Source organism: Xenopus tropicalis, chromosome 6 (genome assembly GCF_000004195.4).
Source record: "Xenopus tropicalis strain Nigerian chromosome 6, UCB_Xtro_10.0, whole genome shotgun sequence".
NCBI classification, from domain to species: Eukaryota; Metazoa; Chordata; class Amphibia; order Anura; family Pipidae; genus Xenopus; species Xenopus tropicalis.
In genome coordinates, this window is record NC_030682.2 from 151,998,513 (window position 1) to 152,026,141 (window position 27,629).

At 52.8% G+C, this 27,629-nt stretch overlaps 1 protein-coding gene and 5 non-coding genes across 11 annotated transcripts in view; all 6 read right to left on the reverse strand.

The window, feature by feature from the left end:
• The window catches only part of gpt (glutamic-pyruvate transaminase (alanine aminotransferase)), a 33,876-nt gene extending 19,034 nt beyond the window's left edge, over nucleotides 1-14,842 (reverse strand). The window contains exons 1-2 of one of the 6 annotated variants that reach the window (XM_031903391.1): nucleotides 14,649-14,842; nucleotides 1,300-1,483 (exon numbers count right to left, since the gene is read on the reverse strand). In XM_031903391.1, coding sequence (XP_031759251.1) covers nucleotides 1,300-1,431 — 132 coding nt within the window. In that variant the 5' untranslated portion in view covers nucleotides 1,432-1,483; nucleotides 14,649-14,842. 6 annotated transcript variants of the gene reach the window in all.
• A 9,423-nt stretch (nucleotides 14,843-24,265) lies between these two features.
• LOC116411793 lies at nucleotides 24,266-24,384 on the reverse strand. The gene has a single exon (XR_004223359.1). It is a non-coding gene; the product is annotated as a 5S ribosomal RNA (ribosomal RNA).
• A 698-nt stretch (nucleotides 24,385-25,082) lies between these two features.
• On the reverse strand, nucleotides 25,083-25,203 carry LOC100335112 (somatic 5S ribosomal RNA). Its single transcript, NR_033271.1, has one exon. It is a non-coding gene; the product is annotated as a somatic 5S ribosomal RNA (ribosomal RNA).
• A 640-nt stretch (nucleotides 25,204-25,843) lies between these two features.
• Nucleotides 25,844-25,964, reverse strand: LOC116411800. The gene has a single exon (XR_004223366.1). It is a non-coding gene; the product is annotated as a 5S ribosomal RNA (ribosomal RNA).
• A 593-nt stretch (nucleotides 25,965-26,557) lies between these two features.
• On the reverse strand, nucleotides 26,558-26,676 carry LOC116411785. The gene has a single exon (XR_004223351.1). It is a non-coding gene; the product is annotated as a 5S ribosomal RNA (ribosomal RNA).
• Nucleotides 26,677-27,261: 585 nt separating this feature from the next.
• On the reverse strand, nucleotides 27,262-27,380 carry LOC116411887. The gene has a single exon (XR_004223435.1). It is a non-coding gene; the product is annotated as a 5S ribosomal RNA (ribosomal RNA).
• Between the last annotated feature and the right edge of the window lie 249 nt (nucleotides 27,381-27,629).

Here is a 27,629-nt window from a genome sequence, read left to right on the forward strand (position 1 = left end):
GGTGCAAAGTGCGGCTTATTATTGCTGGAACCCCTCCTGCCTCCCTGGTACCCCAAGTCCTGCCCTCCATTATCTGTGCCCACATTCAGCAACAGAACAGGGATCCCCTTCATTCCATGAGAGAATTTATCACCTATAGACTCCCTCTTGCCCTTCAGAACCAGAACCCTCACAAAGGCAGCAGGATGGCTTCCCTGGAACTGACAGACCCATTAAACTTCCCACTTCCATAAGCAACTTCTGTTTTATACTTGCCATAGAGTGCAAGCTCTGCTACCAAACCCAACTCCGGGTCCCCAAAGGGGCATGCAATCCTAAGCGGAACGTGCCACCATCGTGAGGGGGGCATCTATGCACACCCCAGTGGGCTTTATGGGGCCCAATTCCTACACATCTGGGAGCTTCCCTCCCAAGTAACGGGACAAGTCAGTGCTACTGTATTAACCCATCACAGGCTGTAGGGTGGGCGACAGCAGGGACCCTCACAGCCTCCATCCTTAGCCTGGTAACCCAAACACATGGATGAGAGGGGCAGAAGCCGTCGGCCAATCATGGAGTGAGTGACGTTTCTGGCATTTTCCCGAGTTAAAGTAATTTCTCCCTAATAATCACAATCACGGGCGTTAGATTAGTGGAGATCACTATTACAGCCCCCCCAGGATAATCCTCTAATCACGTTACTAACAGACTAACCCTTGGTGTGCTGGAGAGAAGTTGAAGGTAAGTAACTGCTCTGAGTGACACCTACTGTCATTAGAGGGGGGATATTACTGGGGGGTTTCCACTGCTCCCTGCCCTTTATTCTGGGTATCAGAGCGCTTCCTGCCCCAAGCATTTCTCCTGCCCCTGTGGTTCATGGGGCCAGTAATTAAGGCTTAGCCAGGGGTTAATTAGCTGTGGTTACGTGGGACCTTTACCCAGATTAAACATAACCTGACACTTGTTAAAAACTGGTTCCTCCGCCAATTCCCATTCCGCCCCGCGTTCTCTGCCTTTAACCCCTTAACCGAGGGGCGAGTCACTGATTCCAATAACTGTTCGGTGGGATTCATCACATTATTCCCCCAATGACATTCCCACAATTCTTTGGTGGAACCACAGAGCAAGTTTAATATTTATGGGGCCCCTGTGTCAGAGAGAACCAGTCAGATTCAAAGGGTACCAATGACAGAGCCCCCCCCCAGTGGTATGTCCTGAGTCCAACCTGAGACCCAAAGCTTTGTGAGATTGTCCCAGCCCTCCAATGAAATGAATACCCCCTACTTTAATGACCCCCCCAAAATATAACAGCCCCCTCACCTGCTGCAGCTCCTTCTCCAGTTCCACAGCCCTGATGACAATAGGGCCCCTCACTGCGTACTCCACCTTCTGGATACAGGGGTTCATGGACTCCAGCGTCAGGATCCGATTGCAAGTCCCGTTCTCAGACATCTTGCGAGCGACTTTCCCGTCCCGTTCAGCCAGCGGCGTTCCTGACAGCGACCTGAGGAGGCACAGGAGTGCAGAGCTGAGTGGGGAGGGCATGCTGGTCCTATGAACATTGGGTGCCAGCACCCCCCTCAGGGACCCCCTTAGAATACTCATGTCTTAGATCCTCCAATACAATAGGGGAAAACAGAAAGTAGGGTCCTGAGAGCCACTTAGGGATCCCCAGAAGTCCAAAATGAGAAGATGTGACCGATCCCTGTGGGGGGCGCAGGATCTGTGTGTGGCGGTATCTGATCCCTGCAGTTAGTGTCAGGGGGAGAGTTCAGCAAGTACTGACAGCTACAGGATAGGAGTGTGTGCGAGAGAGTAAGAGACTGTCTGTGTGTGTGTGTGTGTGTGAGAGAGAGTCTGTGTGTGTGTGAGAGAGAGAGAGTCTGTGTGTGGGTGAATAAAGGAGAAGTTCAACTTTAGACTGAAGGGAGGGGAATTCAGTCCAATAAACTTACCCAGCAATGTGCGACTACAGCCAGAACCCACCTACTATAAGTGATGCACTGAGAGCCCTATGTACATGGGTCACTACTATGGGGGCCACTTACACCCTAACTGCCCCTAACTAGGGCTATTCTGACCCCCAGATCCAGCCCGACCTCCTCTTACCAAGACCCCCAGCTCTGTGGGACCCGAGAGAGCTGCTCACCGTCACACAGTCACTGCGGCACTGACACAATCTGCCTCCAGGGTAGAGAGTCTTCCAGCAGGGAGGGAACTGCCCCGGGAATGAATTGGGAATCACTTATCAGGAAGCCAGTTCCGCCCCACGCTGGGCAGGAATCCTGTGAGCGAGAGCGCAGGGTATATTCCCATCTGGTGTATGGAGGCAGGTAACTCCCAGCACTCACACAAGCAGTCTAGCCGGCCCCCCAGCGACTATATGCACAGCAGTGGGGCCCAATTAAAGTTCTGCAAACCATGTTCTTGAGGGGCCCAAATCTCTCATTTCTGCAGCCCCTATGCCTGGGAGGAGCCGATATACCAGTATGGTAGCCCCTGTGCCTGGGAGAAGCCAATACAGCAGCATGGTAGCCCATGTGCCTGAGAGAAGCCAATATACCAGTATGGTAGCCCCTGTGCCTGGGAGAAGCCAATACAGCAGCATGGTAGCCCCTGTGCCTGGGAGAAGCCAATATACCAGTATGGTAGCCCTTGTGCCTGGGAGAAGCCAATACAGCAGCATGGTAGCCCCTGTGCCTGAGAGAAGCCAATATACCAGTATGGTAGCCCTTGTGCCTGGGAGAAGCCAATACAGCAGCATGGTAGCCCCTGTGCCTGGGAGAAGCCAATATACCAGTATGGTAGCCCTTGTGCCTGGGAGAAGCCAATACAGCAGCATGGTAGCCCCTGTGCCTGGGAGAAGCCAATATACCAGTATGGTAGCCCCTGTGCCTGGGAGAAGCCAATACAGCAGCATGGTAGCCCATGTGCCTGAGAGAAGCCAATAAAGCAGCATAGTAGCCCATGTGCCTGGGAGGAGCCAATACAGTAGCATAGTAGCCCATGTGCCTGGGAGGAGCCAATACAGTAGCATAGTAGCCCATGTGCCTGGGAGGAGCCAATACAGTAGCATAGTAGCCCATGTGCCTGGGAGAAGCCAATATACCTGTATGGTAGCCCCTGTGCCTGGGAGAAGCGAATACAGCAGCATACTAGCGCGTGTGCCTGGGAGGAGCCAATATACCTGTATGGTAGCCCCTGTGCCTGGCAGGAGCCGATATACCAGTATGGTAGCCCCTGTGCCTGGGAGAAGCGAATACAGCAGCATAGTAGCCCATGTGCCTGGGAGGAGCTAATATAGCAGCATAGTAGCCCATGTGCCTGGGAGGAGCCAATATTCCAGTATGGTAGCCCCTTTGCCTGGGAAAAGCCAATACAGCTGCATAGTAGCCCATGCACTTGGGAGGAGCCAATATTTCTGTATGGTAGCCCGTGCCTGGGAGAAGCCCATACAGCAGCACGGTAGCCCCTGTGCCTGGGAGAAGCCCATAAAGCAGCATGGTAGCCCCTGTGCCTGGGAGGAGCCCATACAGTAGCATGGTAGCCCCTGTGCCTGGGAGGAGCCCATACAGTAGCATGGTAGCCCCTGTGCCTGGGAGGAGCCCATACAGTAGAATGGTAGCCCCTGTGCCTGGAAGGAGCCCATACAGTAGAATGGTAGCCCATGCCTGGGAGGAGCCCATACAGCAGTATGGCAGCCCCTGTGCCTGGGAGGAGCCAATACAGGAGCATGGTAGCCCATGTGCCTGAGAGAAGCCAATACAGCAGCATAGTAGCCCCTGTGCCTGGGAGAAGCCAATACAGCAGCATAGTAGCCCCTGTGCCTGGGAGAAGCCAATAAAGCAGCATAGTAGCCCATGTGCCTGGGAGGAGCCAATACAGTAGCATAGTAGCCCATGTGCCTGGGAGGAGCCAATACAGTAGCATAGTAGCCCATGTGCCTGGGAGGAGCCAATATACCTGTATGGTAGCCCCTGTGCCTGGGAAAAGCGAATACAGCAGCATACTAGCCCGTGTGCCTGGGAGGAGCCAATATACCTGTATGGTAGCCCCTGTGCCTGGCAGGAGCCGATATACCAGTATGGTAGCCCCTGTGCCTGGGAGAAGCGAATACAGCAGCATAGTAGCCCATGTGCCTGGGAGGAGCTAATACAGCAGCATAGTAGCCCATGTGCCAGGGAGGAGCCAATATTCCAGTATGGTAGCCCCTTTGCCTGGGAAAAGCCAATACAGCTGCATAGTAGTCCATGTACTTGGGAGGAGCCAATATTTCTGTATGGTAGCCCCTGCCTGGGAGGAGCCCATACAGCAGTATGGCAGCCCCTGCGCCCCAGTATCAGGAAGTACTGATATGAGGGTAAAGGCCAGTTACTCAGTTCCTATAATAAGTGACTATGAAAGAGGCGTCTGTGCCCAGTCCCATATCCCTGTATGGGGCACAAGTACAGACCCCCAGCCAAGGGAGGGAAGGGATTGGGCCACAGGCAGAGCATCTCAGGAAAGAAAAATACTCTGAACTCAGGATGAAAGGAATTTTCCCTTCTGTAACGCGAGATGGGACTTACATAACGTGTTCACCCGGCGCTCCCACTGCCCCAGCACATGGGGCACATGTATCAGCCTGCCGGGGAGATATCCATCCCATCCTGGTAACCCTTGCACCCACCCACTGCTGGACTACAACTCCCAGAGTCCTCTAACATATAATCAAACCCCCTGGTGATGGGGATTCTTCCTCGTGTAAAGACTCACCTGACACATGTGCAGGATACAGGGGCCGCCATTGTGGGGGCACAGTCGGGCGAGTGACAGGTATCTAAGGAATTTGTCCTGGGTGGGGCCCAGGAAGCAAGAAAATCTGTGCAGATTCTCTCCTGCAGGGGGAGGTAAAGAGGCGATGGGGTAAACCCTTACTTTCTAGATATTCAACTACACTTCCCAGAATCCCCTATCAGAAGGGTGGAAACATGAATCCAGATTTAGTAAAGTTGCTCCCTAAGGCCCAAAGTGCACCGGTACTAAAGCACTCCATCACCCTGAGGCAGAGCACATCCTCCCCTCAGGGCAAGGCTCGGGGCAAAAGGGGCTTTCCAGGCCTCATTATTTATATCAGCCTACACTGCAACCGCCGACAGCCTGCCCTGTATAAAGTGCCACCTTCCTCATCTGCCCCTAGAGTTAGGGTCTCCCATTAATACCCCATTTAAATGATATTGGAATAATCCCCACTCCCCCCGACATACCAGTTACATGTAAGAGGGCAAATCCCACACAAGTTTGTACCCTTATTTGCCCTATTGCCCATTGTACCAGCATTCTGCACATTCCCCAAACTGCCCCGGCATATGGAGATGCCCCGGGCCCTGCTGCACTGTATTATATAGCGTTCTGCAGGATCCTGCCCTAAATCCCATAATGGGAGAGACCAACTGATAACTGCCCCTGGATAGATAATTGCCCCGTAACTCCTTCCTCAAATATCTTCTGCCCTGGGGGCATTTCCAGCCCTACCCTCCCCAGCTGGGAGCCATACAGGCCCGGTTGCAGTGGTGCAAACATGCAGTAACCCATAGCAACCAAAGGATTTGCTTTCATACAGAGAGAGTCACCTGATCTAAAGGGGAGACATCCCAGTCAGTACCAGGCTGCCCCCCTCTCTCAGGTTCCTGTACTGATCCCACTGCCCCTTGCCCTGTCTGTGCCTCACTGGGACCCAAACCCACAGCTCTTCTTCCCTAAGGAACCCCCCTCCCTCAGGCCCTAAATCCTCTGCTCCATCCCAGCCATTTATACTACTGGAGGAGTCACATGACCCTGTCACATGGGGTACCTGTATCTACATCACTGAACTGAGCTCCCCCTTATCCCTCCCCCCAGGGAAACACCACCCCTGCATGTAGGTTCCCCCCATCATTACTCTGTAGGGTCACAAACCTATATGAAATATATTATTTTCAAAATGCCATGAGTATCTTCTGAATGTAGCATTTACCCCAGCAAAATGTGGGTTCAGCCTCCTCATACCCACTATAAACACTGGCAGTGGGGCAAAACCTGGGGCCACAGGGGCCACTTAGGGGTCAAACATAATATAATTGAATAAACTGGGTAGTGACAAATGCTATTTACCCTATTAGGGAAAAAAATATACAGTGGAGGAAATAATGATTTGACCCCTCACTGATTTTGTAAGTTTGTCCAATGACAAAGAAATGAAAAGTCTCAGAACAGTATCATTTCAATGGTAGGTTTAACAGTGGCAGATAGCACATCAAAAGGAAAATGGAAAAAATAACTTTAAATAAAAGATAGCAACTGATTTGCATTTCATTGAGTGAAATAAGTTTTTGAACCCTCTAACAAAAAAAGACTTAATACTTAGTGGAAACCCCTTGTTTGCAAGCACAGAGGCCAAACGTTTCTTGTAATTGATGAGCAAGTTTGCGCCCATTTTAGGAGGAATGTTGGTCCCACTCCTCTTTGCAGATCATCTCTAAATCCCTAAGGTTTCTGTCTCTGTGCAACTCTGAGCTTGAGCTCCCTCCATAGGTTTTCTATTGGATTAAGGTCCGGAGACTGACTAGGCCACTCCATGACCTTAATGTGCTTCTTCTTGAGCCACTCCTTTGTTGCCTTTGCTGTATGTTTTGGGTCATTGTCGTGCTGGAACACCCATCCACGACCCATTTTCAGTTTCCTGGCAGAGGGAAGGAGGTTGTCGTTCAGGATTTCACGATACATGGCTCCGTCCATTTTCCCGTTAATGCGAATAAGTTGTCCTGTGCCCTTAGCAGAAAAACACCCCCAAAGCAAAATGTTTCCACCCCCATTCTTGACGTTGGGGACGGTGTTTTGGGGGTCATAGGCAGCATTTTTCTTCCTCCAAACACAGCGAGTTGAGTTAATGCCAAAGAGCTCTATTTTGGTCTCATCAGACCACAGCACCTTCTCCCAGTCACTCACAGAATCATTCAGGTGTTCATTGGCAAACTTCAGGCCTGCACATGTGCCTTCTTGAGCAGGGGGACCTTGCGAGCCCTGCAGGATTTTAATCCATTGCGGTGTAATGTGTTTCCAATGGTTTTCTTGGTGACTGTGGTCCCTGCTAATTTGAGGTCAGTAACTAACTCCTCCCGTGTAGTTCTAGGATGCTTTTTCACCTTTCTCAGAATCATTGACACCCCACGAGGTGAGATCTTGCGTGGAGCCCCAGAGCGAGGTCGATTGATGGTCATTTTGTGCTCCTTCCATTTTCCAACAATCGCACCAACAGTTGTCACCTTCTCTCCCAGCTTCTTGCTAATGGTTTTGTAGCCCATTCCAGCCTTGTGCAGGTCTACAATTTTGTCTCTGACATCCTTGGACAGCTCTTTGGTCTTTCCCATGTTGGAGAGTTTGGAGTCTGCTTGATTGATTGATTCTGTGGACAGGTGTCGTTTATACAGGTGACTAGTTAAGACAGGTGTCCTTAATGAGGTTGACTAATTGAGTAGAAGTGTCTAACCACTCTGTGGGAGCCAGAACTCTTAATGGTTGGTAGGGGTTCAAAAACTTATTTCACTCAATGAAATGCAAATCAGTTGCTATCTTTTATTTCAAGTTCTTTTTTCCATTTTCCTTTTGATGTGCTATCTGCCACTGTTACACCTACCATTGAAATGATACTGTTCTGAGACTTTTCATTTCTTTGTCATTGGACAAACTTACAAAATCAGTGAGGGGTCAAATAATTATTTCCTCCACTGTATTATCCAGGGGGGCTGTAAGGTGCCACAGACAGTCACTATTTATTGGGCTGGTGGGGGGGGCTGTTTGTGCCTCTGGGTACTGGGAATGCCAGGGGGGCTGTAAGGTGCCACAGACAGTCCCTATTTATTGGGCTGGGGGGGCTGTTTGTGCCTCTGGGTACTGGGAATGCCAGGGGGGGCTGTAAGGTGCCACAGACAGTCACTATTTATTGGGCTGGGGGGGGCTGTTTGTGCCTCTGGGTACTGGGAATGCCAGGGGGGCTGTAAGGTGCCACAGACAGTCACTATTTATTGGGCTGGGGGGGCTGTTTGTGCCTCTGAGTACTGGGAATGCCAGGGGGGCTGTAAGGTGCCACAGACAGTCACTATTTATTGGGCTGGGGGGGGGCTGTTTGTGTCTCTGGGTACTGGAATGCCAGGGGGGCTGTAAGGTGCCACAGACAGTCACTATTTATTGGGCTGGGGGGGCTGTTTGTGCCTCTGGGTACTGGGAATGCCAGGGGGGCTGTAAGGTGCCACAGACAGTCACTATTTATTGGGCTGGGGGGGCTGTTTGTGCCTCTGGGTACTGGGAATGCCAGGGGGGCTGTAAGGTGCCACAGACAGTCACTATTTATTGGGCTGGGGGGGGGGGGCTGTTTGTGCCTCTGGGTACTGGGAATGCCAGGGGGGGCTGTAAGGTGCCACAGACAGTCACTATTTATTGGGCTGGGGGGGGGGCTGTTTGTGCCTCTGGGTACTGGGAATGCCAGGGGGGCTGTAAGGTGCCACAGACAGTCACTATTTATTGGGCTGGGGGGGGGGGGCTGTTTGTGCCTCTGGGTACTGGGAATGCCAGGGGGGCTGTAAGGTGCCACAGACAGTCACTATTTATTGGGCTGGGGGGGGGGGCTGTTTGTGCCTCTGGGTACTGGGAATGCCAGGGGGGCTGTAAGGTGCCACAGACAGTCACTATTTATTGGGCTGGGGGGCTGTTTGTGCCTCTGGGTACTGGGAATGCCAGGGGGGCTGTAAGGTGCCACAGACAGTCACTATTTTATTGGGCTGGGGGGGCTGTTTGTGCCTCTGGGTACTGGGAATGCCAGGGGGGCTGTAAGGTGCCACAGACAGTCACTATTTATTGGGCTGGGGGGGGGCTGTTTGTGCCTCTGGGTACTGGGAATGCCGGGGGGGCTGTAAGGTGCCACAGACAGTCACTATTTATTGGGCTGGGGGGGGGCTGTTTGTTCCTCTGGGTACTGGGAATGCCAGGGGGGCTGTAAGGTGTCACAGACAGTCACTATTTATTGGGCTGGGGGGGCTGTTGTGCCTCTGGGTACTGGGAATGCCAGGGGGGCTGTAGGTGCCACAGACAGTCACTATTTATTGGGCTGGGGGGGGCTGTTTGTGCCTCTGGGTACTGGGAATGCCAGGGGGGCTGTAAGGTGCCACAGACAGTCACTATTTATTGGGCTGGGGGGGGGCTGTTTGTGCCTCTGGGTACTGGGAATGCCAGGGGGGCTGTAAGGTGCCACAGACAGTCACTATTTATTGGGCTGGGGGGGGGGGGGGCTGTTTGTGCCTCTGGGTACTGGGAATGCCAGGGGGGCTGTAAGGTGCCACAGACAGTCACTATTTATTGGGCTGGGGGGGGGGGCTGTTTGTGCCTCTGGGTACTGGGAATGCCGGGGGGCTGTAAGGTGCCACAGACAGTCACTATTTATTGGGCTGGGGGGGGGGCTGTTTGTGCCTCTGGGTACTGGGAATGCCAGGGGGGCTGTAAGGTGCCACAGACAGTCACTATTTATTGGGCTGGGGGGGCTGTTTGTGCCTCTGGGTACTGGGAATGCCAGGGGGGCTGTAAGGTGCCACAGACAGTCACTATTTATTATAGTTGCCACCTTTTGCCTAACGTAATGTAACTCTGGGGGGGCAGGGGCCACTTCAGGGAGAGAATCCCACAGACTCACTTGTGGAGGGCAAATACCAAACACCAGGTGCTGAGGGAGAGATAGGGGGCGCTACAGGAAGCCTGTAATAGACTGGAGTTTGCTGACCTGATAGGAATAGAGAGATAGAAGCAGGGAGCAGAGGCAAAGGAGAATATGGGAAAATGGGGCAAAAGGAGCACAAGTGGGAGAAATGGGGCAAACGGAAGGTAGGTGAGGGGGGAGAAGCATGTAAAGTACCAGGGGAGGGAAAAGGCAGCAAAGGCTGTTTGAGTTGGTTTGGGCCTGTAAATATACCCCCATAAGAGAGCATTAGCCCTTGGGGTATTTCCCAGTATTAGTACAGATGAGTGTATAAGGGCTCCCCCTAGTGTTACACAATGATATCAGCCAGAGAGGGACTCCCCATACACACTGGCACCGGGAGGCGCTACAGTTACATTCCCCATAGACTGACTGGGGATTTGTTGCTAATATGGGGTAGAATCCCCAGGGCCCCCATTGGGCATTGGAATGTTTTAGGGAGACCATGCGGTTTGCTCCGACTCACAAAGGCTGGTACAAGGGCACGTTATAACTGTATAATGTGAATTATCTGCTGAGTCGCCTGTTATTTGGGGAAGAACAAGCAGGGGCAGAGTCCTGGGGGTGGGACAGGCAGGGCATCTGATTGGCTGGGGCAGATACACCCCTTGCACACCTACTGCTAAGCATGTACAGTACAGTCAGCAAAGGTGCATTGCAGGTAACCACACAGCTAATATATATATATATCGCCTTGATTTATGCACCCAGCGAGTTCCCTGTGTAATGAAATTGGGGAGCCAGGAGAGGGCGCACTTCCACACTTTATTTAAGGCCCTGGATAAAGGGCAAGTAAACCCTGAAACACTTCCTTCCTGTGTATTTTGTAATAAATAAAAGCGGAAAGTATTTCCTTTGTACTTTATATCTGCCCCCAGGAGCCCCACTGATGTCGGAGGCCCTGAGCTAATGCCCTCTGTGCCCGGTTTGTGCCCTAGGAGTTTGGCAGAGGATTAACGCAGCCATAGGCAGAGCCCCATTTACTCTGTGTGCATTAGTACATATAGTCCTATTACCCCCACTTGTTTAACCATTTCATACCCCTAGAAACTACACGCAATATGGCAGCTCCTAATAAGCACTACGCACTCTTGCCTACATGCCAACCCTTTGCTTTATAGCGGGACACCCGAGATATGGGTCTGTGCTGGGGGGGGGCGCCTCTACAGTCCAACTGGTCAGTGTTAGGGGCAACCTCCCTGGGCCCCCTAGAGCTGTAGGCAGTAAGTGTAGGAGAAGGCAGGTATAGAAGGGCAAGATGGAGGCACTTTATATTAGCGTTGCCCAGCTTGGAGCTAGGGTTCCCAACACACCCCTTTAATACCGGCCATTTATTAAATCCCCATCCAGCAAGGCTAGTTACCAATTCATTTAGATGCATGCTGCAGACTGAACTGGTTTCTGTGCCGCCGTGCAGCATGCACATTGGCATTAAAGGGGTGAGGTGGCAACCCAACTTGTAGCCCTTGAGCTGATGTACGGCTCTTAGCCAAGTGGGTCGGGGGTTCTGGGATTTCAGAGATTGGGCAGCCCAACTTTAGACATGGCTTGGGCCTATTAAACATACAGCACTGATGCTGCAGACTGCACTGGTTTCTGAGCATCCATAGAGTTTCTGACCAGGGACCTACCTGCCATTGTACACATTCCACGTTGCCCACACACAGCGGGACGAGATCAGATCGGAGTCCATCCTGACTGGCCTGGGGGCAACTCTACCTGAGGGAATGGAGCCAAGCAGCAGCAGGATACACACACCTGAGGCTCCCTAATGGGGCAACAGCTATGGGTGGAGCAGAGAAGGCTCCACCCCTTTTTGTTTCTTGGGCACAGAGTATATTAGCAACTCGCACCCTTATTGGCTGGTTTAAAGGGAATGTTGACCCTAAAGAAGTAAACCACCCTGGGTGATACTGGTCAGAATTGGCATTCTGGTTGCCAGGCTCACTGCACTAGCAGCCATGAAGTATCTTAAAGGGGAAGTTCAGCTTCAAGTTAACGTATAGCATGTTATAGTATGACCAGTTCTTGGCAACATTTCAATTGGTCTTTTTTATTTTGTACGTTTTTGAATCATTTGCCTTTTTCTTCTTCCACCTCTTTCCAGCTTTCAAATAGGGGTCACTGACACAAATAATAAAAAAAAATGAAGACCAATTGCAAATTCTCTCAGAATACAAAATACAAAACGTTCATTTTAAGGTGAACAACCCCTTGAAGAAGGAGAATGCAGAGGGAAATAAAGGCATGGGCAATAACCATGCAGCACTTTAAATAGACACAAGGGGGCAGCAAAGATAATCTGATTTTAGCGGGATCTTGGTTCTATAAATGTTTGCTTTTTTAGCAATAGACCTGTGTCTTTTTTCAACCTCAGCTGCTATGCATCTATGGGGGAAAATTACATAAAACGTGGCAAATCACTGTGCCCTAGAGATGCTCAGAATGCCAGCAGTGCTGGTTACTAGCCCCACTAGTGTAAGATGTTTGGCTTCCCAGCAGGGGGCGCCGTGGGGATGGAAAGCAGAGTGAGCAGATGGTTCATTCAAGCAGGGTTCAGTTTCTTCTCTGTAGCACTAATAAGATGGTGGCGCTGTTCCATTGCAGCCCAATGGGAACTCAAACTGGTGGGAAGTGGTACTGCAAGTGACAAGGATATTAGTGTTTTTCTATTTCTGGCAATAAGGCTTGAAACACCCTTTGTTAGCAGGCCCAGACGGGCAATCTGCGGAATGTAAGTACATGCCAGGGGGGCTGCTACAGACACTAATTATTGGGCTTTTGGGGGGGGGGGTGTTTGGGTTTTGTTTGGATCTCAGACCGGAGCTGATTGTGGGAATGTAACTGTATTCATTGTTGCATCAAATACAGGAGATTTTGGCTTTTACCCTCAATTTTCCCTTACCCAAAGAGGGGCAATAGAGGCTGTTGGGGTAGGTGTGTTGGCCTTTCTGTGGGGCGGAGCTACAGTTGCTGTTTTGCTGTCGCCTGGTGTTCATTCCCCGGCAGAACTGATCTGCCACTTCCAGTATCACAGAGAAACAGCAATTAACCCAGGGGCCACAGCAACGACCTACTGAGATTGTACCCAACAGTGACTTACCTCTTCATCCCGCCCTCAGGGATCTGGGGTCTGAAATCTGTTTGTATGTCCCTCCCTCAGGGATCCAGAGTTTGAGTTTTCTTATGTCCCTCCCCCAAGGTTCCAGGTGTGAGTTTTCTTATGTCCCTCCCCCAAGGATCCAGGTGTGAGTTTTCTTATGTCCCTCCCCCAAGGATCCAGGTGTGAGTTTTCTTATGTCCCTCCCCCAAGGATCCAGGTGTGAGTTTTCTTATGTCCCTCAACTGAGGATCCAGGTGTGACTTTTCTTATGTTCCTCAACCAAGGATCCGGGTTAGAGTTTTCTTATGTCCCTCCCCCAAGGATCCAGGTGTGACTTTTCTTATGTTCCTCAACCAAGGATCCGGGTGTAAGTTTTCTTATGTCCCTCCCCCAAGGATCCAGATGTGAGTTTTCTTATGTCCCTCCCCCAAGGATCCAGGTGTGAGTTTTCTTATGTCCCTCAACCGAGGATCCAGGTGTGATTTTTCTTATGTTCCTCAACCAAGGATCCGGGTTAGAGTTTTCTTATGTTCCTCCCCCAAGGATCCAGGTGTAAGTTTTCTTATGTCCCTCCCCCAAGGATCCAGGTGTGAGTTTTCTTATGTCCCTCCCCCAAGGATCCAGGTGTGACTTTTCTTATGTTCCTCAACCAAAGATCCGGGTGTAAGTTTTCTTATGTCCCTCCCTCAAGGATCCAGGTGTGAGTTTTCTTTTGTCCCTCCCTCAAGGATCCAGGTGTAAGTTTTCTAATGTCCCTCCCCCAAGGATCCAGGTGTGAGTTTTCTTATGTCCCCCCCCCCCCAAGGATCCAGGTGTGACTTTTCTTATGTTCCTCAACCAAGGATCCGGGTGTAAGTTTTCTTATGTCCCTCCCTCAAGGATCCAGGTGTGAGTTTTCTTTTGTCCCTCCCTCAAGGATCCAGGTGTAAGTTTTCTAATGTCCCTCCCCCAAGGATCCAGGTGTGACTTTTCTTATGTCCCCCCCCCAAGGATCGGGGTGTGAGTTTCCTTATGTCCCTCCCCCAAGGATCCAGGTGTAAGTTTTTTTATGTCCCTCCCTTAAGGATCCAGGTGTGAGTTTTCTTATGTTCCTCCCCCAAGGATCCGGGTGTGAGTTTTCTTATGTCCCTCCCTCAACTATCCAGGTGTAAGTTTTTTTATGTCCCTCCCTCAAGGATCCAGGTGTGAGTTTTCTTATGTCCCTCCCCCAAGGATCCAGGTGTGAGTTTCCTTATGTCCCTCCCCCAAGGATCCAGGTGTAAGTTTTCTTATATCCCTCTCCCAAGTATCCGGGTGTGAGTTTCCTTATGTCCCTCCCCCAAGGATCCAAGTGTAAGTTTTTTTATGTCCCTCCCTCAAGGATCCAGGTGTGAGTTTTCTTATGTCCCTCCCCCAAGGATCCAGGTGTGAGTTTCCTTATGTCCCTCCCCCAAGGATCCAGGTGTAAGTTTTCTTATATCCCTCTCCCAAGTATCCGGGTGTGAGTTTCCTTATGTCCCTCCCCCAAGGATCCAAGTGTAAGTTTTTTTATGTCCCTCCCTCAAGGATCCAGGTTTGAGTTTTCTTATGTCCCTCCCCCAAGGATCCAGGTGTGAGTTTCCTTATGTCCCTCCCCCAAGGATCCAGGTGTGAGTTTCCTTTTGTCCCTCCCTCAAGGTTCCAGGTGTGAATTTCCTTATGTCCCTCCCTCAGGGATCTATGGTGAGTCCCTTATGCCAGAGATCAAGCACAAGCTATGTGTTCTTCTGTCCCTCGGGTTTCAGTGCCAGGGGGTCTGAGCCTTTTCCCACAAGGAACCAGTACCTTCTGTCTCTCCAGCCAGCGATCCAGTTCCAGGGTTTTTATATGTTTGTATCCCTTAGTGATGCATTGGCAGCAAATCTGTGTCCTTGTGTCCCTCAGGAGTCCAGGGCCGGGGGTTCTGTGTCCTTTTGCCCTTCAGGGGTGCCGTGCCAGGGGATGTGCCAGTCTCCCTCGGAACCTCCTGTCCGTGTGTCTGTGCCCAGAGTATTATTATCCTGTGGGAAGAGCAGAACATTCTTAGTGCCTGTGGGTCTTTGATCCAATACCAGGTACAGCCCTGACCTTTCCCTTTAACTTGTACTGGGACGGGATGATCCCAAAGCCTCCCAAGCACCAGCTAAACTACAACCCCCGCCCCTTCCCCAGCTCCTTAGCTGCCCTGCCAATCTACCCCATCACATCTCTATCTGCCCCAAATGCTTCTCAGCAATATTCTATGGACCTAGTTACCGGACTCTGGATTCCCAATGCGTGGCCAGTGGCTCCAGAGGGCGAGAGGGGGCCCCACTCCCGGGTCACTCATGTACCCTTAAGCCACGGAGACAAGCAGCCTCCATGTCTCGTGGTTTCCTACTGTGTGAGACCGCGGTATCTCATTTGGGCTGGGAGACGACTCCTTGTACCGATAAGGCGGGTGGGGCCCCGGGGCAGGGGAGCAGCACTCAGAACCAGAGATAAAGAGACAAACTCGGGTTTGTCCCTAACAATCTGCCCCCTACTCTGCCTCCTTGCCCCTTCCCCTTCTTTTTTGTATTACCTCTCTCACATGATATTTGAAATACTGTCTAGTTGCTAGGGTCAGGGACACCTGGCAACTGGGAAGCAGATATCTCAACCCACCACAAATTGTATTCATTTTTAAATGTGTGTCCCTGGTGCATTAAATATTTATTCTTGCAAAAATAACAAAGTTTTAAAAATGTAGTTTATTTCAATGCAAAGCCTAACGCATTTCATGCTTATCCAGCACTGTAACTGAAATATACTCAGCTTTTTAACTATTTGTGCCTCTCATATAAACCTTCCCTATACCAGAGGGAATGGGGGCAGAATCAGAGCTCTGTACCTGGGTAAGTACTGGGGGGAGATTGGATTCACTTACCCGGGGGGGGGTCCTGCCTGACCATGGGAAAGAGAGCAGCCCAGGAGCAGGAAGTACAGAGAATCAGAGCTCTGTACCTGGGTAAGTACTGGGGGGAGATTGGATTCACTTACCCAGGGGGAGGTTCCTGCCTGACCATGGGAAAGAGAGCAGCCCAGGAGCAGGAAGTACAGAGAATCAGAGCTCTGTACCTGGGTAAGTACTGGGGGGAGATTGGATTCACTTACCCGGGGGGGGGTCCTGCCTGACCATGGGAAAGAGAGCAGCCCAGGAGCAGGAAGTACAGAGAATCAGAGCTCTGTACCTGGGTAAGTACTGGGGGGAGATTGGATTCACTTACCCAGGGGGGGTTCCTGTCTGACCATGGGAAAGAGAGCAGCCCAGGAGCAGGAAGTACAGAGAATCAGAGCTCTGTACCTGGGTAAGTACTGGGGGGAGATTGGATTCACTTACCCAGGGGGAGGTTCCTGCCTGACCATGGGAAAGAGAGCAGCCCAGGAGCAGGAAGTACAGAGAATCAGAGCTCTGTACCTGGGTAAGTACTGGGGGGAGATTGGATTCACTTACCCGGGGGGGGTCCTGCCTGACCATGGGAAAGAGAGCAGCCCAGGAGCAGGAAGTACAGAGAATCAGAGCTCTGTACCTGGGTAAGTACTGGGGGGAGATTGGATTCACTTACCCAGGGGGGGGTTCCTGTCTGACCATGGGAAAGAGAGCAGCCCAGGAGCAGGAAGTACAGAGAATCAGAGCTCTGTACCTGGGTAAGTACTGGGGGGAGATTGGATTCACTTACCCAGGGGGAGGTTCCTGCCTGACCATGGGAAAGAGAGCAGCCCAGGAGCAGGAAGTACAGAGAATCAGAGCTCTGTACCTGGGTAAGTACTGGGGGGAGATTGGATTCACTTACCCAGGGGGGGTTCCTGCCTGACCATGGGAAAGAGAGCAGCCCAGGAGCAGGAAGTACAGATAATCAGAGCTCTGTAGCTGGGTAAGTACTGGGGGGAGATTGGATTCACTTACCCAGGGGGAGGTTCCTGCCTGACCATGGGAAAGAGAGCAGCCCAGGAGCAGGAAGTACAGAGAATCAGAGCTCTGTACCTGGGTAGGTACTGGGGGGAGATTGGATTCACTTACCCGGGGGAGGTTCCTGCCTGACCATGGGAAAGAGAGCAGCCCAGGAGCAGGAAGTACAGAGAATCAGAGCTCTGTACCTGGGTAAGTACTGGGGGGAGATTGGATTCACTTACCCAGGGGGAGGTTCCTGTCTGACCATGGGAAAGAGAGCAGCCCAGGAGCAGGAAGTACAGAGAATCAGAGCTCTGTACCTGGGTAAGTACTGGGGGGAAATTGGATTCACTTACCCAGGGGGAGGTTCCTGTCTGACCATGGGAAAGAGAGCAGCCCAGGGGCAGGAAGTACAGAGAATCAGAGCTCTGTACCTGGGTAAGTACTGGGGGGAGATTGGATTCACTTACCCAGGGGGAGGTTCCTGCCTGACCATGGGAAAGAGAGCAGCCCAGGAGCAGGAAGTACAGAGAATCAGAGCTCTGTACCTGGTAAGTACTGGGGGAGATTGGATTCACTTACCCAGGGGGAGGTTCCTGTCTGACCATGGGAAAGAGAGCAGCCCAGGAGCAGGAAGTACAGAGAATCAGAGCTCTGTACCTGGGTAAGTACTGGGGGGAGATTGGATTCACTTACCCAGGGGGAGGTTCCTGTCTGACCATGGGAAAGAGAGCAGCCCAGGAGCAGGAAGTACAGAGAATCAGAGCTCTGTACCTGGGTAAGTACTGGGGGGAGATTGGATTCACTTACCCAGGGGGAGGTTCCTGTCTGACCATGGGAAAGAGAGCAGCCCAGGAGCAGGAAGTACAGAGAATCAGAGCTCAGTACCTGGGTAAGTACTGGGGGGAGATTGGATTCACTTACCCAGGGGGAGGTTCCTGTCTGACCATGGGAAAGAGAGCAGCCCAGGAGCAGGAAGTACAGAGAATCAGAGCTCTGTACCTGGGTAAGTACTGGGGGGAGATTGGATTCACTTACCCAGGGGGAGGTTCCTGCCTGACCATGGGAAAGAGAGCAGCCCAGGAGCAGGAAGTACAGAGAATCAGAGCTCTGTACCTGGGTAAGTACTGGGGATGATTGGATTCACTTACCCAGGGGAGGGGTTCCTGTCTGACCATGGGAAAGAGAGCAGCCCTAAAGTACAACAATCTATAAATATATTTTCACGGTGACTATAAATATGAATTGTATTGTGTGAGCACTGAGTAAGGCACCAGCACCTGTGTCTCGGGAAAGGGACTGTGATTATTAAATAGCGGTGCCCCCAGCCTGAGGGTTCTAGGTCGTATACACACATATAATGCCCTAGTGTATCGGCCTGTTTAGAGCGGAACAGCACCAACTAGTACATAACAAACTCACACTGGTTACTGCTATCCAATGGCTCTGACCTTCAGAGAAGCCCCATCTCATTCTACAGCCTTCTGTTTCCCTTAATCATATTATATTATTGTGTTATTATATATATATTGGGGTGCCAGACATGACATTACAAAAATGATGGATTTACCTGGAAATGGGCCACAGAGCTTGCAATTTCTAAGAATCTGCAGTTCCCTCTCTTTGTGCTTGTTGGTGGTCACTGAAGTCGGCCAGTGGATATTGGGTCCCGTAATCCAGTCACTGCCTGTTCTGTGTTTGTCAGGGTGGCCCCCAGCCTTTCCCCTCAGGTTACATCTTGTGTGACATTTAATCCCCGGCCTCTCCCCCTGGCTCTCTCCAGTAAGGATCCTCGGCTATTTCTGGGGTCTGATATAATTTCTTATAGCCTTCTTGTCTATACACAGAGGGACTGCTACTATAGGCACCATCTCTCCCTACTATACCTGCTATCCCACAGCCCCAGTCCCTTCCCAGAGGCTATTATCCCCCCACTGCTACTATAGGCACCATCTCTCCCTACTATACCTGCTATCCCACAGCCCCAGTCCCTTCCCAGAGGCTATTATCCCCCCACTGCTACTATAGGCACCATCTCTCCCTACTATACCTGCTATCCCACAGCCCCAGTCCCTTCCCAGAGGCTATTATCCCCCCACTGCTACTATAGACACCATCTCTCCCTACTATACCTGCTATCCCACAGCCCCAGTCCCTTCCCAGAGGCTATTATCCCCCCACTGCTACTATAGGCACCATCTCTCCCTACTATACCTGCTATCCCACAGCCCCAGTCCCTTCCCAGAGGCTATTATCCCCCACTGCTACTATAGGCACCATCTCTCCCTACTATACCTGCTATCCCACAGCCCCAGTCCCTTCCCAGAGGCTATTATCCCCCCACTGCTACTATAGGCACCATCTCTCCCTACTATACCTGCTATCCCACAGCCCCAGTCCCTTCCCAGAGGCTATTATCCCCCCACTGCTACTAAAGGCTCCATCTCTCCCTACTATACCTGCTATCCCACAGCCCCAGTCCCTTCCCAGAGGCTATTATCCCACTGCTACTATAGGCACCATCTCTCCCTACTATACCTGCTATCCCACAGCCCCAGTCCCTTCCCAGAGGCTATTATCCCCCCCACTGCTACTATAGGCACCATCTCTCCTACTATACCTGCTATCCCAAAGCCCCAGTCCCTTCCCAGAGGCTATTATCCCCCCACTGCTACTATAGGCACCATCTCTCCCTACTATACCTGCTATCCACAGCCCCAGTCCCTTCCCAGAGGCTATTATCCCACTGCTACTATAGGCACCATCTCTCCCTACTATACCTGCTATCCCACAGCCCCAGTCCCTTCCCAGAGGCTATTATCCCCCCACTGCTACTATAGGCACCATCTCTCCCTACTATACCTGCTATCCCAAAGCCCCAGTCCCTTCCCAGAGGCTATTATCCCCCCACTGCTACTATAGGCACCATCTCTCCCTACTATACCTGCTATCCCACAGCCCCAGTCCCTTCCCAGAGGCTATTATCCACTGCTACTATAGGCACCATCTCTCCCTACTATACCTGCTATCCCACAGCCCCAGTCCCTTCCCAGAGGCTATTATCCCCCCCACTGCTACTATAGGCACCATCTCTCCCTACTATACCTGCTATCCCACAGCCCCAGTCCCTTCCCAGAGGCTATTATCCCCCACTGCTACTATAGGCACCATCTCTCCCTACTATACCTGCTATCCCACAGCCCCAGTCCCTTCCCAGAGGCTATTATCCCACTGCTACTATAGGCACCATCTCTCCCTACTATACCTGCTATCCCACAGCCCCAGTCCCTTCCCAGAGACTATTATCCCCCCACTGCTACTATAGGCACCATCTCTCCCTACTATACCTGCTATCCAACAGCCCCAGTCCCTTCCCAGAGGCTATTATCCCCCCACTGCTACTATAGGCACCATCTCTCCCTACTATACCTGCTATCCCACAGCCCCAGTCCCTTCCCAGAGGCTATTATCCCCCCACTGCTACTATAGGCACCATCTCTCCCTACTATACCTGCTATCCCACAGCCCCAGTCCCTTCCAGAGGCTATTATCCCCCCACTGCTACTATAGGCACCATCTCTCCCTACTATACCTGCTATCCCACAGCCCCAGTCCCTTCCCAGAGGCTATTATCCCCCCACTGCTACTATAGGCACCATCTCTCCCTACTATACCTGCTATCCCACAGCCCCAGTCCCTTCCCAGAGGCTATTATCCCACTGCTACTATAGGCACCATCTCTCCCTAATATACCTGCTATCCCACAGCCCCAGTCCCTTCCCAGAGGCTATTATCCCCCCACTGCTACTATAGGCACCATCTCTCCCTACTATACCTGCTATCCCACAGCCCCAGTCCCTTCCCAGAGGCTATTATCCCCCCACTGCTACTATAGGCACCATCTCTCCCTACTATACCTGCTATCCCACAGCCCCAGTCCCCTCCCAGAGGCTATTATCCCCCACTGCTACTATAGGCACCATCTCTCCCTACTATACCTGCTATCCCACAGCCCCAGTCCCTTCTCAGAGGCTATTATCCCCCCACTGCTACTATAGGCACCATCTCTCCCTACTATACCTGCTATCCCACAGCCCCAGTCCCTTCCCAGAGGCTATTATCCCCCCACTGCTACTATAGGCACCATCTCTCCCTACTATACCTGCTATCCCACAGCCCCAGTCCCTTCCCAGAGGCTATTATCCCCCCACTGCTACTATAGGCACCATCTCTCCCTACTATACCTGCTATCCCACAGCCCCAGTCCCTTCCCAGAGGCTATTATCCCACTGCTACTATAGGCACCATCTCTCCCTACTATACCTGCTATCCCACAGCCCCAGTCCCTTCCCAGAGGCTACTATCCCCCCACTGCTACTATAGGCACCATCTCTCCCTACTATACCTGCTATCCCACAGCCCCAGTCCCTTCCCAGAGGCTATTATCCCACTGCTACTATAGGCACCATCTCTCCCTACTATACCTGCTATCCCACAGCCCCAGTCCCTTCCCAGAGGCTATTATCCCCCCACTGCTACTATAGGCACCATCTCTCCCTACTATACCTGCTATCCCACAGCCCCAGTCCCTTCCCAGAGGCTATTATCCCCCCACTGCTACTATAGGCACCATCTCTCCCTACTATACCTGCTATCCCACAGCCCCAGTCCCTTCCCAGGGGCTATTATCCCACTGCTACTATAGGCACCATCTCTCCCTACTATACCTGCTATCCCACAGCCCCAGTCCCTTCCCAGAGGCTATTATCCCCCCTATAAAGACATCAGTGCCATAGATACAGAGCTGTGGTCCCTGTGGGGTCCCTGATAGGCAGATATTATACAGGAAAGACAAATGCTGACTGTGTCTCTATATGAATATCAGTGTAGGATTCATGCCCCGATGCTCAGCCAGTAAAGCCCCCCACATGCGGTGTGACCCCCCCGTACCTGAGATTGGCATCTCCCGGAGAGAGGAGCCCCCGTTGCTCTGTCTCCATGGCAGGGGCCGGGTACCAGGGAGGAGAGAGGGAGGCAGCGAGTTCTGCAGTGCAGCATTGAGCAGCCAACGGGCAGACAGAGGGGGGAGAGGGGCCTCACATCTCATTGCCCCCAGACACACGCAGGGAGGAAACTGGGCTACAAACTGGAATAATATTACCCCTCTGGGCTGTGTATATGGCCCCAACCTACTCACTGCTAAATATAAGGCCATTGTCTTACCCAATCAGTGCTGTCTAATGGCTGCACCTCCTTTCCTATTCGCTGCTGTGTAAGGGCCCCACCCCTAATCCCTGCTGTGTAAGGGCCCCACCCCTAATCCCTGCTGTGTAAGGGCCCCATCCCTAATCCCTGCTGTGTAAGGGCCCCACCCCTAATCCCTGCTGTGTAAGGGCCCCACCCCTAATCCCTGCTGTGTAAGGGCCCCATCCCTAATCCCTGCTGTGTAAGGGCCCCACCCCTAATCCCTGCTGTGTAAGGGCCCCATCCCTACTCACTGCTGTGTAAGGGCCCCATCCCTACTCACTGCTGTGTAAGGGCCCCATCCCTACTCACTGCTGTGTAAGGGCCCATCCCTACTCACTGCTGTGTAAGGGCCCCATCCCTACTCACTGCCTGTGTAGGGCCCATCCCTACTCACTGCTGTGTAAGGGCCCATCCCTACTCACTGCTGTGTAAGGGCCCCATCCCTACTCACTGCTGTGTAAGGGCCCCATCCCTACTCACTGCTGTGTAAAGGGCCCCATCCCTACTCACTGCTGTGTAAGGGCCCCATCCCTACTCACTGCTGTGTAAGGGCCCATCCCTACTCACTGCTGTGTAAGGGCCCCATCCCTACTCACTGCTGTGTAAGGGCCCCATCCCTACTCACTGCTGTGTAAGGGCCCATCCCTACTCACTGCTGTGTAAGGGCCCATCCTACTCACTGCTGTGTAAGGGCCCCATCCCTACTCACTGCTGTGTAAGGGCCCCATCCCTACTCACTGCTGTGTAAGGGCCCATCCCTACTCACTGCTGTGTAAGGGCCCTATCCCTACTCACTGCTGTGTAAGGGCCCCATCCCTACTCACTGCTGTGTAAGGGCCCCATCCCTACTCACTGCTGTGTAAGGGCCCCATCCCTACTCACTGCTGTGTAAGGGCCCTATCCATACTCACTGCTGTGTAAGGGCCCCATCCCTACTCACTGCTGTGTAAGGGCCCATCCCTACTCACTGCTGTGTAAGGGTTAACACCCTATGTAGTCAGAAAAATAGAGCAAGGAGTTGGCAAAAACACATCTTTGCCGTTACCAAACACCCAACAGCGAAACACAGGGCCATAGGAGATTCAAAATCTCTCCCATAATTATTGGATAAGGACTGAGCTATAGACCCAGGCTGGAGAAAGAAAAGTACAAACTCAGTAGGTTTATCAGAAAGCTCTATGTAAATACAGCCATAAGCACTCACAGCTGCACTGAGTCCTCTATCAAAGGAAACACAGGGATTCTTGTCTTCTTTTGGGTCACATGTTCTTCTGTGTCAGACTTCCTGCTCTCTCCTTTAGGGCACGAGTCTGCTCAGTTTGCTCCTCTCTCCCCCTCCCTTCTGCTCTCTCCCCCTCCCCTCTCTGCTGTGTAATCTGAGTTTAGAGCTGTTCCAGGAGCAGTGCGCAGACAGGGAAGCGAAGTCAGACCAAGCTAACATGTTTGGCCACTGAGATGGCTTCCGGCCCCTCCCCACCCCGGATTTACACAAGAATGTCTGGGAGCAGCTGGGGGGGTAATATTTCAAAAATGAGACTTTTTAAAACACAGTCTTAAAAAAATGAGTGATTATATTGGTACCCAAGGCCCGCCCACTAAGTCTGCCCGCCCACTAAGTCTGCCCGCCCACTAAGTCTGCCCGCCCACTAAGTCTGCCCGCCCACTAAGTCTGCCCGTCCACTAAGTCTGCCCGCCCACTAAGTCTGCCCGCCCACTAAGTCTGCCCGCCCAAGTCACAGGAACATGCGTTCCCATTTATATAGATTGAGATATAAATAGGGGCCTATGACCTGTATTGTATGAGCCCAGACGCAGCTTTTCTTTATAATATAGAAAGAGGAGAAATAACTGTATGGGATAAAAAGTGATATTTATTGAAAATTCACTGTAAAACAAGGTTATAGAATCCCGGAGACGTGAAGTCTTTTAATCACTAATAAGTAAGATGTTCAAAAAAAAAAGGAAAGTAACCCATTCACTCCCATCATTTACTGAGTCTAAACTCTCTGTCTGTGCGGGAGCTGAGGGGGAGGGAAGAGCGCAAAGCGAGCCTTCTTTTGCTGCAAAGCGGCCCACTAGCCACCCACTTTGCTCGGTGGCTGCCGACCAGTCCAGCACCCTTGCCCCGGCAAGCAGCAGCAAAAAGCCCCCCTGCTCTTACTAGAGAGTCAAATGAGGGGCCGAAAGTTGCGCTTTTCTCAGAATCAATGCAGAAAAGCATAGAGAACACTGCCTCCTGCTGGTCAGAATGGCAAAATGCAAAAGCCTACAACACCAGGTATTCCCAGGCGGTCTCCCATCCAGGTACTAACCAGGCCCGTCCCTGCTTAGCTTCCGAGATCAGACGAGATCGGGCGCTTTCAGGGTGGTATGGCCGTAGGCGAGCACTAGGGTGACTTTTCCTCCTCTTGTGCTTCGGCCCTAAGGCCCCTCCCCCTGTGACTCTCAGACAGCCCCTGCCCCTCCCCCTGTGACTCTCAAACAGCCCCTGCCCCTCCCCCTGTGACTCTCAAACAGCCCCTGCCCCTCCCCCTGTGACTCTCAAACAGCCCCTGCCCCTCCCCCTGTGACTCTCAAACAGCCCCTGCCCCTCCCCCTGTGACTCTCAAACAGCCCCTGCCCGCCCCTCACTCTTTCTATAGCCTGTGTGCAACCACATGCAAGCCCCCCACATTCCCTCGCTCGCAGGCCCCTCCGCGCGCACTCTCATTTCTAGCAGTCGGCTATGGGCCGCCCGGCACAACACTGGCTGCTCAGGGCCAATCGGCAATGGCGCGTGCAATCCTATAGCCTTCTCTGTGCGCTTCACAAGATCAATGGGGTTTGTTACCTGTCTGTGCGGGAGCTGAGGGGGAGGGAAGAGCGCAAAGCGAGCCTTCTTTTGCTGCAAAGCGGCCCACTAGCCACCCACTTTGCTCTGTGGCTGCCGACCAGTCCAGCACCCTTGCCCCCGGCAAGCAGCAGCAAAAAGCCCCCCTGCTCTGACTAGAGAGTCAAATGAGGGGCCGAAAGTTGCGCTTTTCTCAGAATCAATGCAGAAAAGCATTGAGAACACTGCCTCCTGCTGGTCAGAATGGCAAAAAGCCTACAGCACCAGGTATTCCCAGGCGGTCTCCCATCCAAGTACTAACCAGGCCCGTCCCTGCTTAGCTTCCGAGATCAGACGAGATCGGGCGCTTTCAGGGTGGTATGGCCGTAGGCGAGCACTAGGGTGACTTTCCTCCTCTTGTGCTTCGGCCCTAAGGCCCCTCCCCCTGTGACTCTCAAACAGGCCCCTGCCCCTCCCCCTGTGACTCTCAAACAGCCCCTGCCCCTCCCCCTGTGACTCTCAAACAGCCCCTGCCCCTCCCCCTGTGACTCTCAAACAGCCCCTGCCCGCCCCTCACTCTTTCTATAGCCTGTGTGCAACCTCATGCAAGCCCCCCACATTCCCTCGCTCGCAGGCCCCTCCGCGCGCACTCTCATTGCTAGCAGTCGGCTATGGGCCGCCCGGCACAACACTGGCTGCTCAGGGCCAATCGGCAATGGCGCGTGCAATCCTATAGCCTTCTCTGTGCGCTTCACAAGATCAATGGGGTTTGTTACCTGTCTGTGCGGGAGCTGAGGGGGAGGGATGAGCGCAAAGCGAGCCTTCTTTTGCTGCAAAGCGGCCCACTAGCCACCCACTTTGCTCGGTGGCTGCCGACCAGTCCAGCACCCTTGCCCCGGCAAGCAGCAGCAAAAAGCCCCCCTGCTCTGACTAGAGAGTCAATGAGGGGCCGAAAGGCGCGCTCTTCCCAGAATCAATGCAGAAAAGCATTGAGAAGACTGCCTCCTGCTGGTCAGAATGGCAAAATGCAAAAGCCTACAGCACCAGGTATTCCCAGGCGGTCTCCCATCCAAAGTACTAACCAGGCCCCGTCCCTGCTTAGCTTCCGAGATCAGACGAGATCGGGCGCTTTCAGGGTGGTATGGCCGTAGGCGAGCACTAGGGTGACTTTTCCTCCTCTTGTGCTTCGGCCCTAAGGCCCCTCCCCCTGTGACTCTCAAACTGCCCCTCCCCCTGTGACTCTCAAACAGCCCCTGCCCCTCCCCCTGTGACTCTCAAACAGCCCCTGCCCGCCCCTCACTCTTTCTATAGCCTGTGTGCAACCTCATGCAAGCCCCCCACATTCCCGCGCTCGCAGGCCCCTCCGCGCGCACTCTCATTGCTAGCAGTCGGCTATGGGCCGCCCGGCACAACACTGCTGCTCAGGGCCAATCGGCAATGGCGCGTGCAATCCTATAAGCCTTCTCTGTGCGCTTCACAAGATTGTTACCTGTCTGTGCGGGAGCTGAGGGGGAGGGAAGAGCGCAAGCGAGCCTTCTTTTGCTGCAAAGCGGCCCCACTAGCCACCCACTTTGCTCGGTGGCTGCCGACCAGTCCAGCACCCTTGCCCCGGCAAGCAGCAGCAAAAAGCCCCCTGCCTCTGACTAGAGAGTCAAATGAGGGGCCGAAAGGCGCGCTCTTCCCAGAATCAATGCAGAAAAGCATTGAGAAGACTGCCTCCTGCTGGTCAGAATGGCAAAATGCAAAAGCCTACAGCACCAGGTATTCCCAGGCGGTCTCCCATCCAAGTACTAACCAGGCCCGTCCCTGCTTAGCTTCCGAGATCAGACGAGATCGGGCGCTTTCAGGGGGGTATGGCCGTAGGCGAGCACTAGGGTGACTTTTCCTCCTCTTGTGCTTCGGCCCTAAGGCCCCTCCCCCTGTGACTCTCAAACTGCCCCTCCCCCTGTGACTCTCAAACAGCCCCTGCCCCTCCCCCTGTGACTCTCAAACAGCCCTGCCCGCCCCTCACTCTTCTATAGCCTGTGTGCAACCTCATGCAAGCCCCCCACATTCCCTCGCTCGCAGGCCCCTCCGCGCGCACTCTCATTGCTAGCAGTCGGCTATGGGCCGCCCGGCACAACACTGGCTGCTCAGGGCCAATCGGCAATGGCGCGTGCAATCCTATAGCCTTCTCTGTGCGCTTCACAAGATTGTACCTGTCTGTGCGGGAGCTGAGGGGGAGGGAAGAGCGCAAAGCGAGCCTTCTTTTGCTGCAAAGCGGCCCACTAGCCACCCACTTTGCTCGGTGGCTGCCGACCAGTCCAGCACCCTTGCCCCGGCAAGCAGCAGCAAAAAGCCCCCCTGCTCTGACTAGAGAGTCAAATGAGGGGCCGAAAGTTGCGCTTTTCTCAGAATCAATGCAGAAAAGCATTGAGAACACTGCCTCCTGCTGGTCAGAATGGCAAAAAAGCCTACAGCACCAGGTATTCCCAGGCGGTCTCCCATCCAGGTACTAACCAGGCCCGTCCCTGCTTAGCTTCCGAGATCAGACGAGATCGGGCGCTTTCAGGGTGGTATGGCCGTAGGCGAGCACTAGGGTGACTTTTCCTCCTCTTGTGCTTCGGCCCTAAGGCCCCTCCCCCTGTGACTCTCAAACTGCCCTGCCCCTCCCCCTGTGACTCTCAAACAGCCCCTGCCCCTCCCCCTGTGACTCTCAAACAGCCCCTGCCCGCCCCTCACTCTTTCTATAGCCTGTGTGCAACCTCATGCAAGCCCCCCACATTCCCTCGCTCGCAGGCCCCTCCGCGCGCACTCTCATTGCTAGCAGTCGGCTATG